The 16,298-nt window shown below is 43.8% G+C and overlaps 1 protein-coding gene across 4 annotated transcripts in view; it reads left to right on the forward strand.

The window, feature by feature from the left end:
* CCNJL (cyclin J like) overlaps positions 1 to 16,298 on the forward strand; it is a 105,623-nt gene that overhangs the window by 35,477 nt on the left and 53,848 nt on the right. The window contains exons 1-2 of one of the 4 annotated variants that reach the window (XM_043464812.1): positions 6,330 to 6,361; positions 7,133 to 7,247. In XM_043464812.1, the coding sequence (XP_043320747.1) occupies positions 7,182 to 7,247 (66 nt within the window). In that variant the 5' untranslated portion in view covers positions 6,330 to 6,361; positions 7,133 to 7,181. Of the gene's footprint in view, positions 1 to 6,329; positions 6,362 to 6,503; positions 6,743 to 7,132; positions 7,248 to 16,298 lie in introns of those variants that run through there. The other 3 variants (XM_043464809.1, XM_043464810.1, XM_043464811.1) reach the window with 3 other exon arrangements.

Genomic DNA, 16,298 nt, shown 5'->3' on the forward strand with positions numbered 1-16,298 from the left:
TTGACCCAGTGAGAGGGAAATTCATTTTTTCTTATTTCTTTCATGCCTTCTAGATTCCATACTACCTTTTTAATTGAAAAAAAGTAGTACGGGCCTGCTTTATAAATATCCTAGGTTTCAAGTTTTGTTTGCAAAATGCTGCTTTTAAAAATTTGTCCTGCTGGGGTCTCAGGCCTAATCTGTAGAGTTATAAGTCAAGAATTTCTAATCAAGGATCATAAAGGATTTGGTCAATGTTCTTTTGACTCTGTAGAGCACAGAGCTAGAAAGAGTTTAAAGGGGTTGGACTGGTTTTTGGTTAAAGACCAAAATGGTAAACAAGGCTTATGTCTCAAAGTTTATAGCCCAGATGTCTTCCTTCTGTCCCTATAAACTGAGCCAGGCTTCGTGCTTTTGGTCCTAAATGGAGCAATGCAAACCATTAAGACACTAAGGAAATAAGGGGTGGGGGGAGAGGGATAAACTTGGAGGTTGGGGTTTACATATACACATTACTATGTATAAAATAGATAACTAATAAGAACTTACTGTAAAGCACAGGCAACTCTACTCACTACTCTGTAATGGCCTATATGGGAAAATAATCTAAAAAAAGAATGTATATGTATAACTAATTCACTTTGGTATATGCCTGAAACTAACACAGCATTGTAAATCAACTATACTCCAATAAAAATTTTAAAACAAACAGACAAAGACTCTAAGGAAATACTACTCAAAGTCTAGCCTCAGCTTAGGACCTGCAAAGCTGAGTGCCTGAAGAATTTGTATCATGGACCCCCCTGCCACCCAGGATATTTACTGTAGTGTGGTTATGGCAGCAAAAGACTGGAGACAATGTAAATGTCCAGCAAAGAAGACTGGGTCCATATATCATGATGGATGGATCTATCCTATGCGACTATGGGGTAACGGTGGAGCTTCCCTGATGGCTCAGTGGTGAAGAATTCTCCTGCAATGCAGGAGATGGAAGTTTGATTCCTGGGTTGGAAAGATCCCCTGGAGAAGGAAATGACAACCCACTCCAGTATTCTTGCCTGAAGAATTCCATGGACAGAGGAGCCTGGTACAATACAAAGGGTCACAAAGAGCCAGACATGACTGATCTACTGAGCACACACACACTGCGGTAACTCTGCAGCTCTTCGGACACTGCCATGGGACAACCGAGAGGGAAAAACGAGATGCAGAAGGATGTGTTCCACACGCTGCCATTCGTGGAAAGGGGGAAAGGCATGGGTATTCACGTTGGTAAGTGTGTGGGTCACTTCTGGAAGAAAACATCAGGCGCTGCTGATCCTTGGGAAGGAGATCAAAGCCTGGGAACAGGATGAGAACACATTCTTTTCACCATAAATATGTATTTATAACGTGAGAGCTTGTATCCTATGAGGGGAAAAAAGACAAAGGAAAGTTAAAGTGACCAGTTGAAAAAAAAAAAGTGAGCAGTTGATAATATTAGATTGATTTGTCCTCTGAGGAAGATTGGAAAGATCAGAGAAAAAAATTATTTTCTCATTTTATACCTGGGAAAGTTTTAGATAGGTAGGATGGTCTTGCTCTAAATCTTTGGTTCCCATCCTGTGAGTTTCAGAGATTGGAAGTGGGGAGGCAGTAATTGGTTCATAGTTCATATTTGATAAAATTGTAGTCTTATGAATGAATGAATGAATGAATACTTCTTGGCTTATTTACTTCTCATAAGGCAATGAGTGGGAGAAGTAACTCCAGTTGTATTTTTCCTCTGTCATCTACCATAGGAAGCCTCTTTTGCTAAGGGCACCGACATCATTTCTACCTGTGGACAGGACTCACTACCAAAACCATCAGTGCAACATGTTTTTATCTTTCAGAGACACAGGGAAAATGAGAGGCTCCTGAGAATGATACACAAAAGACTGAAGAATATGAATAATGTTTAGTATCCCCTTAAAATAGCCCTGGGAGAAAAGACCAAAGCTTCTGCATCTCGCTCACCTACTGGGACTCCGGATAACTGAGAACCTGAAGTTAGGAAGAGAGAACTCCAAATCAATGAACAATAAAGACCTGACCTCCTTTGGTGTACCCTGAGAAATAAATAATACTGCTATGAAAAAGATAAAACCAAACCAGAAATAAAACAACACTGTTAATTGTTATTCAATGGAAGGCCACTCTGTAAATATATCAAGTGATTTTTTAAAAAATAGCATTCATTCTTTTTTTATGATTGTGAAAGTAATGCATGTTTCTTAAAGAAAATTTAGAAAACTCAGATATACTAGAATAAAAACCAAATTAAAATTTCCCATAATACTACCACTTTGATTACACTGGGTAATGTTTTAAAAGATGCTTGCCCCTTGGAAGAAAAGCTATGACCAACCTAGGCAGCATATTAAAAAGCAGAGACATTACTTTGCCGACAAAGGTCAAAGCTATAGTTTTTCCAGTGGTCGTGTATGGATGTGAGAGTTGGACTATAAAGAAAGCTGAGCACTGAAGAATTGATGCTTTTGAACTGTGGTGTTGGAGAAGACTCTTGAGGGTCCCTTGGACTGCAAGGAGATCCAGACAGTCCATCCTAAAGGAAATTAGTCCTGAATATTCACAGGAAGGACTGATACTGAAGCTGAAACTCCAATACTTTGGCCACCTGATGTAAAGAACTGACTCATTGGAAAAGACCCTGATGCTGGGAAAGAATGAAGGCGGGAGGAGAAGGGGATAACAAAGGATGAGATGGTTGGATGGCATCACCGACTCAATAGACATGAGTTTGAGTAAGCTCCGAGAGTTGGTGATGGACAGGGAAGCCTGGTGTGCTATAGTCCATGGGGTCACAAAGAGCCCGACACGACTGAGAGACTAAATTGAACTGACTGAATGTTTCTATGGACATTTTTTTTCTTTTGAGTATGTGTATGTGAGCATAATGTATAATTGGGATCATAATCTAATCTCCTTTTTCACTTAATATCTTGTGAACACTTTCTCAAATAATTATTTATTCTCTTAAAAAACATTGAGCCAAATTAATATTTAACCAGTCCCTGTTCACTATAATGGAAAAACTTTGTGATGAAACCCCTGTAAAGAAATCTTTGTACTCATATGCTTATTTTTTTAGAGTGAATTTCCAGAAGTGGAATTGTTGGATCCAGTGATACATTTTTAAGGTTTTTTTTTTTAGTTTAAGGAAGTTTATTGTTACAGTTTTACAATAATAGATGAGGCACAACTATCTCCTGCTTTTCCAGCATCTCAATATAAAAGACAATAATCAAGTGTATCAGTGAAAGTAAAAAAAAAAGACAAAAACGCAAAAGCCCAAGGTTTTGGAGAGAAAAGTGACTATAATCTATGTGCAGAAAGGCTGTAAATGGTTTTAGCTGAGCGTTGCTAATAGCACTCCTTGTCTCTGACAAGAATTGAGGGCCAGGCACCTAACTGAGGGCCGGGCACCTTCCAGGAATAAGATGCCCGTTCAGCTCACCATGAAGTGGAGGAAGCCCTCGCGCAGGGGAGAATGTGGGTCAGTTTTGGGGGTCACGCAGGGCCCAGGAACCTCGGATTGTGTCGTCTGCCTCCCAGTCAGCTTAGAAACTGCGCCTGAATACAATTATATTGTCTATCAGAAGACGGTGTTAATTTTCATTCTCACCATTACTGTATTTGTCAATCCTGTATATTGTGCTTTAAAAAATTCTTGTCAGAGATACACCCTGTTTCTAAAACATGTTTAATGTCTTGGCTAGTGAGTATGAGCATTTAAAAAAAGCTTATTTAAAAATGGTAATTGTCCCCTTGAATTTCCTCTTTCATGCATGCCTGTTCATTCATTCCTGCATTTCAGGTGTTAGTGTTTTCCATAGTGATTTACAAGAGGTCTATATGGTAAGATCAACCATTGTCCCATTTGTTAACAACATTTTCTTCAGTTTATCATTTGCCTTTTTGGTGATATTTGATGGCTGAGTTCTGAGTGCTAAGTCACTTCAGTTGTGTCTGGCTGTGTGATCCCATGGATGCAGGCTCCTCTGTCCATGGGATTCTCTGGGTTTATTTATTCAAATCTATATATACTCATCCTGGCCTTTTGTTTCTTCCTGTGCCTTAACCTCTAGACCTTCTCATCTGAAATAATTCACCTATGTTTACTTTTAATTATCTTGTGATTTTTTTTTTTTAATGGGGGAGGTTGTCATTTGTTTGTAGTTCTTTGGGTTTGATAAAGTTAATTCGTTATGTGGAGGCCACCCCAGTGGTCTGGCCTATATCACGTATCTAAACCTAAGTCAGCCCACACTGACTGGAAACATCTCACTGTACAGCAATCTGAGTCCTCCAAGTGAGCTAAAACTGGCTCACCCTACCCTAAAAAACAGGACCTCCTCGTCTGTCATGCCCTGTTTCCTCCTCCTTCTCACATTCTATAAAACTATCTCTCTTTTAAAATTTCTAATTAGAGGATGATTACTTTACAATATTGTGATGGTTTTTGGTATATGTCAACATGAATCGGCCTTGCCTGTACATATGTCCCCTCCCTCTTGAACTCCCCTCCCACCTCCTTCCCCATCCCTCCCCTCTAGTTTATCAGAGAGCACAGAGCTTTGGGTTCCCTGCCAATCACCTCAAGGTGTTTGAGTCAGACACCAAACTCCCACGGGCTATCTACTTTACATATGGTAATATATATGTTTCAAGGCTATTCTCTCAAATTATCCCATCTGGTCCTCTCCTTCCCCACTGTGTCCAAAAGTCTATTCTTTATGTCTGTGTCTCCTTTGCTGCCCTGCAAGGAGGACCATCAGTACTAACTTTCTAGATTCCATTATTACGCATATAAAATTCACTTTTGCCCAAAATTCCTTGGGAAGAATGTTCCACTGTTTGTAAGGCACTGTACTCTCCCAATCCATGAATTATTTTCCCTTAAATAAATAACATCAAACCATCACTAAATTGTTTTAGTTTTGTCATTTGACAGGTTCTTACATTTATTTTGATGATGGTTTAAATAAATCCCTAATTTTACTTTTTTTCCCTCAAATTAACTAATTTCCCCTAGCCAGTTTATTGAAAAATTTATCCTTTTCCCCTTAAAAGTGAAATGCCACAATTATCATAGTTAGTTTCTAAGTATGTGGGATATATTTCTAAACTTTCGATTATTCCACTGATACTTATCTACCCATTCTTGTGTCAACACCATACTGTTTGAATCATAGATCTGAGATATGTTTTAAGATCTGTTAATATATAGCTCTATCCCTCATTTTTAAAAGACAAAAATCTTAGCTTTACTCATTGGTATTCTTCCTTTTAAGTGTTAGAAAAAGAAGTGTTGTCATCCCTCCCGTACCCCTTATCTACACACAATCGTTAGAATTTTATTAAAAGAGTTAATTTGTGTACAGTTGGTATTTTCACCTTTTTCTATTTCCTCAAACTTTTCTTATTCTGCTCAACCTTTATAATGTCTTTATTAAGAGCCTGTATTTATTAATGCTTATTCCTTGATATTTTTCACTTTTACAAGGTGGTTATTTTTTTTTTTAACACTAAAACTTCTCTTTAAGCACCTATTGAAGCTTATCAAAGCTGATTTAAAAATTTCTTTCCAGGTGGGTACCTGCCTGTAGGAAACTAGTCAGAAACCAAAGCCTCCTTAGTAGCAGCTAGTTATTGAGTGTTTTATACTTGTCATGGGGATTATCCCTTTATACGAATTATCTTATTTAGTGATGCAGTATCTCCAGCAGATCGGTGCAATTTTTATTCCCAATTTTCACATGAGGGTTCCCAGGCTTAGACAGTCTAAGGAACATGGCAAAAGTCATTCAGTCGGTAGCTGGATTTGAAACGAGTCTGTGAATCTCCAAAAGTATCACAAAAAGCAATCAATCTGTTGTTCCATCAGAGGGGCTGATTCAAGGGAGTGTCTTTCCGAAAACAAAATAAAACTAAATTAAAAAGACAATGCTTTTCATCCACCTGACCCTCCAGAAACACTGGTTTTCTCCCAATGTAACGAGTAGATCTATACTTTGCAGGAGCACAAAAACAAAATCCGTTGATTTACTGAGCCTCCTTTAGAAACAGGGACTCGTGGATAATCAAGAGCGGGTTTGGGGGGCTTCCGTGGGAATTTTACATTTAGACATCCACCTCCGCATTGCAGGGCTAGTTAAAAAGAAAAAACAGGTGGAACCGACTAAAGGTAGGCTAGAACAGCGCACGCGAGAGACCGAACTTTCTGGGGGCATCCTGCCCGCGCCTTTCACGAGTGGCGCGCGCAGGTGGCGCCGCGGTCCCAGCGCTGCCCGCGTGAGCACACCGGGAGTCCCCGCGACCACCGGGAGCCCCGGCGAAGGTGAGAGGAAGCTTTCCGCCCCGGCGGGGGTGGAGTGCGGACAGGAAAAGCAGCCAGCTCGGGCGAAAGAAAGACTCCAATTCCCAGCCCCCCGCCCCGCGGGGTGCGGGGGCCGGCGGCGCATGCGCGAGGCCCGGCCCCCAATTCCCCCAGCGAAGGAGGGAGGCCCCCGGCGGCCGGGAGGCTGCGAGCCGCGGCGGGACCCGAGCGCACACAGGGGCGCGGCGGCGGCAGGGGTGAGCAGGGCTGCGGAGGCGGCCGTCGAGAGCTTGGAGCGCCCCGCGCCAGGGGCCCCTTCGCTTGCAGGCACCCGAGGGCACAGCCGGCTCGGCCCTGAGAAGGGCCCGGCGCCCGCAGCCCCCCACCTCCGGAGAGGGATGCGTGCGTTTCGCCCCGGCTGGAGGGCAGGATGTGGGAGCAGGACAAAGGCTGGGCGGCGGGGGAGGAGTTGGGGACGGCGAGCCGGTGGCCGCTGTCGGAGCCCGGGCCTCTGGAGAGCTAGCGGAGTCTGCAACTTTCTGTGCAACTTTTGCAAAAAGGAAGATAAAAATTCTGCAAGTTGTTGCAGAGCTCTAGATCGCCTCAGGTTCCGCGAGTGAAGGGGAGGGGACGCTGCAACCTTCTTGGGATGGGAGGCGACCGCCCTCCGCTGAGTGGGGCAGAAGGGGGCGCCCGGCAGAGCCCCTGGCCGAGGACAAGAGAGGATGGGGATGCCGGGGGTAGGAGCTGGGGGGCGCGCTGCGGGCTCTGAAGTTGCCTGTGTCCACTCAGGGTGCGCCCTCAGAGCCCGGTAGCCTCGGAGAGCGGCGCTGCAGACGAGATGATGGATGAGCCGTGGTGGGAAGGGCGCGTCGCCTCGGACGTCCACTGCACCCTGCGCGAGAAGGTCAGTCCCTCCCCGTCCTTGTCACTCGCAGGACTGAACATTTAAAGTCCCTTTCGCTCTTGACTCCATAGCCTCAGGTCGCACTGCGTCGGAACTGGGAACTCCCGGTGTCTTTCTTTCCTTCTGCTCTTAGCCTCCTTCTGGGACAGTCGCGGGGAGAAGGGGAATGAGAAACGGGACTGCGGAGCTTAAATTGATTTCTCTGCATAGGAGCCCAGAGTTCTTAGACAACTAAACTCTACTCCTTAAGGTGGTATTTCCCATAGTATTGTCACCCGACATTATTTTAAAGGATACATGAACGGACTTAAAAAAAAAATTATCGTGTATTTAATGTGCAATTTAAAAACATGTATCTAGCAAGCTCTAGTAAAATAAATGGTGCTGATTTTCCATTTATTGTAACGATATAGCAGTTCCTTTAAATATAAGTTTGTTTAAGTAAAAGTAGTGACATGATATAAAGAACAGTTAGGTTAAGGCTAGACTAAGGCATATATAGTAATGCTACACCCCAAATATATCTAGGATGGGACTGAATAAGATTTTAAAAACACTGATCTAAAGGAGAGGCTACAACACTAGGAAAATGTGGGAAGAAGGGCTGGTGCACTGGGATGACCCAGAGGGATGGGATGGGGAGGAAGATGGGATGGGGGTTCATGATGAGGAACACATGTAAATCCATGGCTGATTCATATCAATGTATGGCAAAAACCGCTACCATATTGTAAAGTAATTAGCCTCCAACTAATAAAAATAAATGGAAAAAAAAAAAAAAAACTGTGGGTAGAAGATCAGCTTCCCGTGTGCCTCTGCAGGCAGAAGGTGGGGACAGCTGAAGTATGATCTCTGCTCTCCCCCACCCCTTAAGGGGAGAAGTGCTGATGGGCTCTGGGGAGGTGGCGGAGTCCAGGTGGGTTAGAAGTATGGCCTGTGTGTCTTGTCTCTTGCCCCTGGGCTGAGACTGGGAAAGGTGTTTTGGGGAACAGGTGTGAAATAAAAGGTGTGTATTGGTTTCCTAGGGCTGCTGGACAAGGTACCACAAACCTGGGGACATGATAAAAATGTGCACTCTCACAACCTGGAGGCTGGAAGTCCGAAATTAAGGTGTTAGCAGGGCCATGTTACCCCTTGGCTTTCCCTGGCTGGTGGATGCATCACTCTGTCTCTCTGCCTCTGTGGGCATGTGGTGTTCTATCGGTATGTCTGTCTGTGCCTCTGTTTTCTCGCCTTATAAGGGCACCAGTCGTTGGAATGGGGGCTGCTTTAATCCAGCATGACCTCATCTTAATTTAACTAATTACATCAGAAAAGACCCTATTTCCAAATAAAGCCATTCTGAGGTTCTGGGTAGACATGAATTTTGGGGGGACACTATCCAACCCAGTAGAGGGAGGAGGGGTCTCCTTAGTGGAGCCCCTGGGTCCGTGCACAGACAGGTCTCACATCGAGTGCATTTGTACCCAATGTCTGTGGGGTTCTGCTTAAAAAGTCATTAGCTATTCAGTTTTTTCCTCATGAGGGGGTAGCTGTGTTCCAGTCCAATTATCTTATCTTTTTTCCTGTACCTACTAGTCCATCTCTGTTTTGTATTGCTTGTCAGGGCTGTGGCTTTCCTCTGCTCCCCTTAGTTTTCTCCCCAGAGCAGTATGGCCCAAGGTGCAGGCATATCAAGGTATCTGGAAAAGAAATCCAGATCTTGGTGGTTCAGTTAACATGCAAGGAGTAGGAGTGGTAGACCAGGTAATAAGGGTCTTAGTCCTTTTCTGGAGGTGGTGGCTAAATGAATTAGTGAGGCCTGCTGTAAAAACTCGGAGAAGGCAATGGCACCCCGCTCCAGTACTCTTGCCTGGAAAATCCCATGGACAGAGGAGCCTGGTAGGCTGCAGTCCATGCGGTCGCTAGGAGTCAGACACGACTGAGCGACTTCACATTCACTTTTCACTTTCATGCATTGGAGAAGGAAATGGCAACCCACTCCAGTACTCTTGCCTGGAGAATCCCAGGGATGGGGGAGCCTGGTGGGCTGCCGTCTGTGGGGTCACACAGAGTCGGACACGACTGAAGTGACTTAGCAGCAGCAGCAGCAGTAAAAATTGGGCTTCTTTGTTCTTTGCTGGTGCCAGTGGTTGTCAGTTCTGCTTGTAGCTTAGGGGAATGGCTTTGACCTCATTGGTTCTTTTCTGGCAGGAAGGATTTCTGAGAGCAGTATAAACTCAACCAGCTCAGTTACCTGAGAATCCTCGACCTTTTGTGTGTAAATAAGAATGTTCTAATCTCTCCTTCAGCCACTCAAAGGAGCAGGGCAGGCAGTTGCCCATTAACTGTTCCTCACCATGTCATATTAGTTCACTGTTGGGCTGCCCACCTTGAGGGAGGATGGGTTTGTCCAGGTCTTACGTGTTAGAGATTGAAAACTCACTTAAGTTAATGCTCAGAGTCACCTGTGACTTGAAACTAGTCTTATTAATTGAAATATAGGTGATTTATAATGTTGTGTCAGTTTCTGGTATACAGCAAACGGATTCAGCTATGCATATATATACATATTGTTTCATATTCTTTTCCATTACAAGATATTAAATATAGTTCCCTGTGCTGTACAGTGGGACCTTACTGTTTATTCATTCTCTATATAATAGTTTGCATCTGCTAATCCCAAACTCTTAGTTTATCCCTCCCCTCCCCTTTTCCCCCTTCAGTAACCATAACTTTGTTTTCAATGTTTGTGAGTCTGTTTCTGTTTTGTAAGTAAATTCATTTGTATCATATTTTAGATTCCACATGTAAGTGATATCATATGGTATTTGTCTTTTTCTTTCTGACTTAACTTCGCTTAGTGTGGTAATCTCTAGGTTCATCCATGTTGCTGCAAATGGCATTATTTGATTCTTTTTATGGCTGAGTAGTATTCCATTGTATATATATATCACATCTTCATTCATTTGTTGATGGACATTTAGGTTGCTTCTATGTTTTGGCTATTGTAAATAGTACCGCTGTGAACATTGGGTTGTGAATGGCATTTCAAATTTGTGTTTTCTGTGGGTATAAACCCAGGAGTGGGATTGCTGGATCATATGGCACCTCAATTTTTGTGTTTTTTTTTGAGGAATTTCCATACTGTTTTCCATAGTGGCTGCACCAATTTACATTCACACTAACTGCTAAGGAGGATTCCCTCTTCTCTACACTCTTTCCAGTATTTTTATTGTTTGTAGACATTTTAATGATGGCCATTCTGAGCAGAATGAGGTGATATCTCATTGTAGTTTTGACTTTGGTTTCTCTAAAAATCAGTGATGTTGAGCATTTTTTCATGTAACTAATGGTCATCTGTCTGTCTTTGGAGAAATGTCTGTTTAGGTCTTCTGCCCAATTTTTGATTGGATTGTTTGTTTTTTTGTTATTGAGTTGTATGAGCTGTTTGTATATTTTGGAAATTGAGCCCTGTAGGTCACCTCATTTGTGAATATTAAAGTACTCCTTTGAGCATCCTACCTGGCCCTACCGCTTCTGTTGAAGCAGACTTAGAGCTCCTCCTCATTTAACTACTTTTCTGGTGGGGCCTGGGGGTGCCAGCCAGTACAGGGGAGTCAGGATTCTTCCCCATCACTCCTATGACCTTGAACTTCTTCACTGAACATGAAAGAGGAGCAGATCATCCCCACCAGGCTGGTGGTGACAGTGAGGCTGTTGGTGATGTTTTTCAGGCATATGGCCCAAGGAGTGTCCGGAGTCGACTGACTCCCACTTTTTCTTTTCTTTTTTTTTTTATTGCCAAAAGAGGCATCCAGCCATTTAAAATGAGCAGGTTCTGGAGACGCATGATGGAGTTAGGGCAGGGGATGGCTCTCAGCTTGAGGCCCAGCTTCCTGGTCCTTCGAGCCTCTCTCCCCTCCCCCAAGGGTCCTGGCCCCAACCTCATGCTTCCCTCATGGTCCTGTTACCTGTGTCCTACTCAGCAGGCTGTGAGCCTCTCCCAGGCATGACGTATGTTTTGTGATATCTCAGCGCTCCCAGACCGGTGTGTGGTATGGAGGGAAGACAAGGGGTGTCCACTGCCTCACCCGCTGCGGGCACAGCCCTTGGGGGAGCACAGAGGACAAGGACCAGGCTCAGATGGTGGTGCAGGAGTGCTCCCCAGGGCCCCTCTGCTGGTCTCGAGCATGTCCCAGGAGGTCGCCCTGGCCTGGTGGGGGCCGTCCATGTGAGCGGCTGCAGTGTTGGCTGGGGTGTCCGGGACAGGATCAGGCGAAGGCTGCCTCCTGGCCTCCTATAGACTTAGACAGTAGATAGTCTTCATTCTCTTCTTGGATAATGTCGGGGTGGGGAGAGAAACGAGGAGGGACTAGGAAAAGAATTCCCCACAAAGACAGATCTACTGACCTGGACCAAAGTCCTGCCTTGGGATCGTAGCAAAAGAACCTCAGGTTTAGCCCAAATAATAGAAACCTAAACCATTCCTCCCACACTTCTGCTGGGAGGTTTCATTTTCCTTCCTGAATTTTATCTTTGGACGAGCAGTACAGTAGATAGAACTCGCTCTGGTCTCCTTTTGACTTATGTCCATTTTACACATAATCATCATTCCAGTTAGGAGGAAGTGCTTATGTTAGTAAAACAGAATGTTTAATAGCTCTCATCACTGTGATTTAAAGCTTCTTGGGTATGTGGAAGACTTTCTGAATATGGGGATTTGAGGGGAGTACTTGGGGAAGAAGTACCCCCACCCTGCCGAAGCCCTGTTGACAGCACTGGTAGCTTTCTCTTCCAGGAGTGTGCCAGAGGCCTCCCCCTCCTCCAGCCCCCTCTTCCTCCATCAAGCATCCACCTTCTCCCAGGATCGGAGTCACGTGGTACCTTGGGGGTCTTTTCCATCACCCCAGATTTGAGATCTTCAGGGCAAGCAACCAGGGAATGTATATTCCCTAAAACAGCCAGTTTTCTCTTCCCAGCCAGTTTTCCTGAAGCTGGCTTTCTTGTACACTTAAAGGCCTTTAACTGTGTGAGACTGTGTTTTTTGAACCAGTGGAGTGTTAAAGGACATTTTTACTGATCTGTGACTAAATTTACACAGAGAACTTCTGAAACACCAACAGAAATGATGTTTAGTGATGATCATGTTAGTGGCTACTGTTTTTTGAGCACTTCCTATCTTTCAGGCAGTGTGCCAGGCACACCCCTGTGTATTATCTCACTTACACCTCATGTCTGCCCTGGTTCTGGGACTGACCCTGTAGATGGAAACTCTAAGACAGAGTGTGTCAGTAACTGTCGTGAGATCAAATCCCTGCTTGTATCAGAGCCTGAACATAAATTTGTTTGGGAGAAAACCACCCATTTTAACAAAGAATGGAAGTACAACACTAGGAACAATCAAGGCTCTGCCCTCTGTGACACTGTAAGCTCTGTATCTTAGTTTGTGGTCCGATGGCTCTCCAAGGGCTGGGTTCTCCCTAAACCATCCTGAGAAACCTGGGCGTTGGGAGTTGCTGACTGAGAGGGCAGGGCCTCCCTTATCTGGTCCTGGTGGGTCACCGTGCCCCACCTGTCCATGGTGCTTCTCACCTTGAAGCGATCTGACCTCTGCTGTTGCCTGCCCCCGGGGTGCACCCAGAGGGCTGCTCCTGTTTTTCCTGGCCCGGAAAAGGGTGAGATGCCTCGGGACCTTCCTCTTCCTGGAACTCTGACAGCAGCATGTGGTAGGATCTCACCCCAGCTCTGTCCTTCACCTGGATTAAAACCACACTGTCTTCTCGTGACCCCTAAAGCGTGTACATTCTTTTATTTTTCTTTTCCAACATCAATATTCCCCCTTCTCACTCCTCCCCTTACATTCCTTGAATGTCCCCACTGCAGAGCTGAACATCTGTCTCCTTGTAGAAGGTGTTGACCCAGGTTACCTCTTACTTGGTTTTTCTGTTCCCTTCCCCTCATTTTTGGGTTTCTGCACCCCCAGGGAGCAGTTCTTCCTAAATCATGAGGCACACCCAGGTCCACCCATGAATGTTGCACATACTGGGATGTGTCTGCCCAGCTGAGTTCCAGGAATGTGTCACCCAGGTCTTTCAAACCCAAATGCTGGCTCACACAAGCCCTTGGGTACTGACGGGCGCCTTGTGGTGATGGCCTTCAAGTGGGAAGACAGCCAGCCCAGAGGTAAGGGTGAAGCTTTTAGCGTAAGCAGAAGTTTCTGGCGTGCATCCTCCAGAGCTGATGCAGGCTGCCCTGGAGGTGTGTGCAGAGAGAGGATGGAAGGTGGATTGAGAAATGGGGCTTAGAGACAGGAGGAGATGGCCTTCAAAGTGGCACCTGGCTTGCAGACTCCCTGACTTCTCTGCCTTACCTGTTTTCTCTAGGAAGTTGGGGACAAAACTGAACCAGAACTTGGCATTTTCTCTCGAGTCCTAGCAGCCTTAGATTGTGGAAGCCCCCAGTGTGCCCTCGACACTCAGCTGAGACTAGATCTTTGCATGTTATCCGTTATCTGTGGAAGAAGCAGATTATCTCCAAGGCTCCCTTTCATCTGTAAACCAGGAGAGTGATTCCTGCTCTCTGTCTTCCAGGTATCCTGGGAGAAAATGGGTATGGGTATCCTCTTTCCAGATCCCAGGCCTCTGGATTGTGGAGTGGGGAAGGGTCTTGGCAGGCATCCTAGTTGGCTGGGGAAGTCTGTGCTCCCTAAGTGAAGGGAGGACAGTTAAGACATTGGGTTGGCTCAGTGCCCTTGCCCTTGACTTGTTCTTTGTCTTCCTAAACCACACAGCCCCTTGGGTAAAGGGAGTGTAGCCAGCAATTCTCTCCGAGAGAACCTGGCAGAAAGAGGTGACATTGTTGGTCTGCTGTTTCTTTCTTTTCTTTCTTTCTCTTCTTTTGGCCACGCTACGCAACTTGCAGGAGCTTAGTTCCCTAACCAGAGATCAAACCCGTGCTTCTGCAGTGGAAGTACCGACGCCTAACCACTAGATGGCCAGGGATTTCCCTTCATTTTTTAAAAAAAGTTATTAAACACATAAAGTACATTTTTTGTTCTCTAGGAAACTACGAAAATAAATACAAGCAAACAGAAGAAAGTAATATTCCCCCCACGATCCCACTGCTTGGAGTGATCTGTTGACATTTTAGTGTAGGTTCTTCTGTTTTTTTGTGTGTGTGTGTGAGATCACATTTTTATAGAGCTTTTATTTAGTGAAGATAGAAAATATCTTTTCTTAAAACACTGTTGATTTCATAATATATCATGCTCACATTTCCATATCATTCTTCTTCTCCCAATCCTGATTATTGGACTTTTGCAAAAAATTTGCAACAATTCATTGTGTTTATTTAGAATAGACAATATAAGAACATGATAAGAGGAGAAAAACACACATGAAAGGCTGGATGGTGAAGAGGTTCTAGTTCCCTCCCTGAAAGGCACCACTGACTCCAATTTCTCCCAAATCTTTCCAGAGTTATCCTGTGTATGAACAAACCATGTGTGTGTGTTCTGACCCAAGTGGTAGTAGAATTTATACACTTCCCTGTACCATTTGATTTTTTAAATGTTTACATTTTAATAATTTATATATTTTTATGAAACCACCAACAGAAGCTCCATGACCAGAAGGGAATTTTTTTGGTCTTTTCTGCTCACTGTAACAATAAAGGTATAGTGTAGATACTCAATATATTTGTGTTGAATGAGTGAATGACATGTTTCTTTTTGGCCATTTTTTATCTAAATGTATACATTTTATTTTATATAAATATTGTCATAGTGTATTACAGTATATTATAGTTTCATAACAATTTTTTTGTTAACTGTATATACTAAATAACTTTCTAAGTTAACTGTTGGTCTACAGGTATCATGCTTAATGTTTTATTGTATGGATATACCATGATTGAATTAACTCATTTCTTTGTTGGATACTTAAATGAGCTGCTTATTCATTTTTTTAAGCTGAAGTTAATTTGTATATGATACAACACACAGATCTTAAGTGGTTATGCAGTTTTGAGTATACAGCAAGTTTTGACAAATGTATATACATGTAGCAACCACCATAGTCAAGAGATAAAACATTGCCATCAACCTAGAAAGTTCCCAGGTACCTTTTCTCAGTCATTCACCCCATCTTGCTCCCAACCCCAGGCAATCACTGAGCTGTTTTTTGTCTGTGTGGATTAGTTTGTCTTTTCCAGAGTGGAAATGGAGTTACATGTATATGCTGTTTTCTCTCTGTCTTTTTAAACTTAGTTTTTTAACACTTTTGAGATTCCCCTGTGTTGTATCTATTAGGAGTTTATTTCTTTTTTATTGCTGAGTAATATTCCACTGTATGTATATTAGATAATTTGTCTATCCCCCTCTTGATGGCCTTTTGGATCATTTCTCTTATACCATTTGATTTTATACAACACTGCAGTGGTGATCCAACTCTGCTGTTTATGAGTGTGCTCATGAGAATAAATGCCTAGAATGGAATTGCTTGTCACAGGGTGTGATTTTAAGAACTTTGTATTTCCCTAGTTAATAAATTCTCAAAAGTTGCACCAGCTTTCACTCGAACCAGTGGTGTTGGAGGGTGTCTGCTTCCCAGTAACTTTGCCAACCCTGGTATTAGCCTTTTCTAAAAGTCCAGGGACTTTCCTGGTGGTCCAGTTGTTAAGAATCTGCCTTGCAATGCAGGGGACGAGGGTTCAATCCCTGGTTGGGGAATTAAGATCCTACACACCTGGAGTAACTAAACCCACAGACCAGAACTACTGAGCCTGCGAGCCAAAACTAGAAAGCGCATGCACTGCAACAAAGATCCCACATGCTGCAACTAAGACAAATAAATGGTAAGAAAAAGAAAAAGTCTGTTCTCTTTTAATAGGCCAAAATGGTGTCTCTTGTCTGTGTTTAAAAAGAATCAGAGAGACACAGATGTCCAGAACAGAATTTTGGACTCTGTGGGAGAAAGCGAGGGTGGGATGTTTCGAGAGAACAGCATCGAAACATGTATATTATCAAGGGTGAAACAGATCACCAGCCCAGGCTGGATGCATGAGACAAGT

The sequence above is a fragment of the Cervus canadensis genome, chromosome 4, assembly GCF_019320065.1.
Source record: "Cervus canadensis isolate Bull #8, Minnesota chromosome 4, ASM1932006v1, whole genome shotgun sequence".
Taxonomy (NCBI): domain Eukaryota; kingdom Metazoa; phylum Chordata; class Mammalia; order Artiodactyla; family Cervidae; genus Cervus; species Cervus canadensis.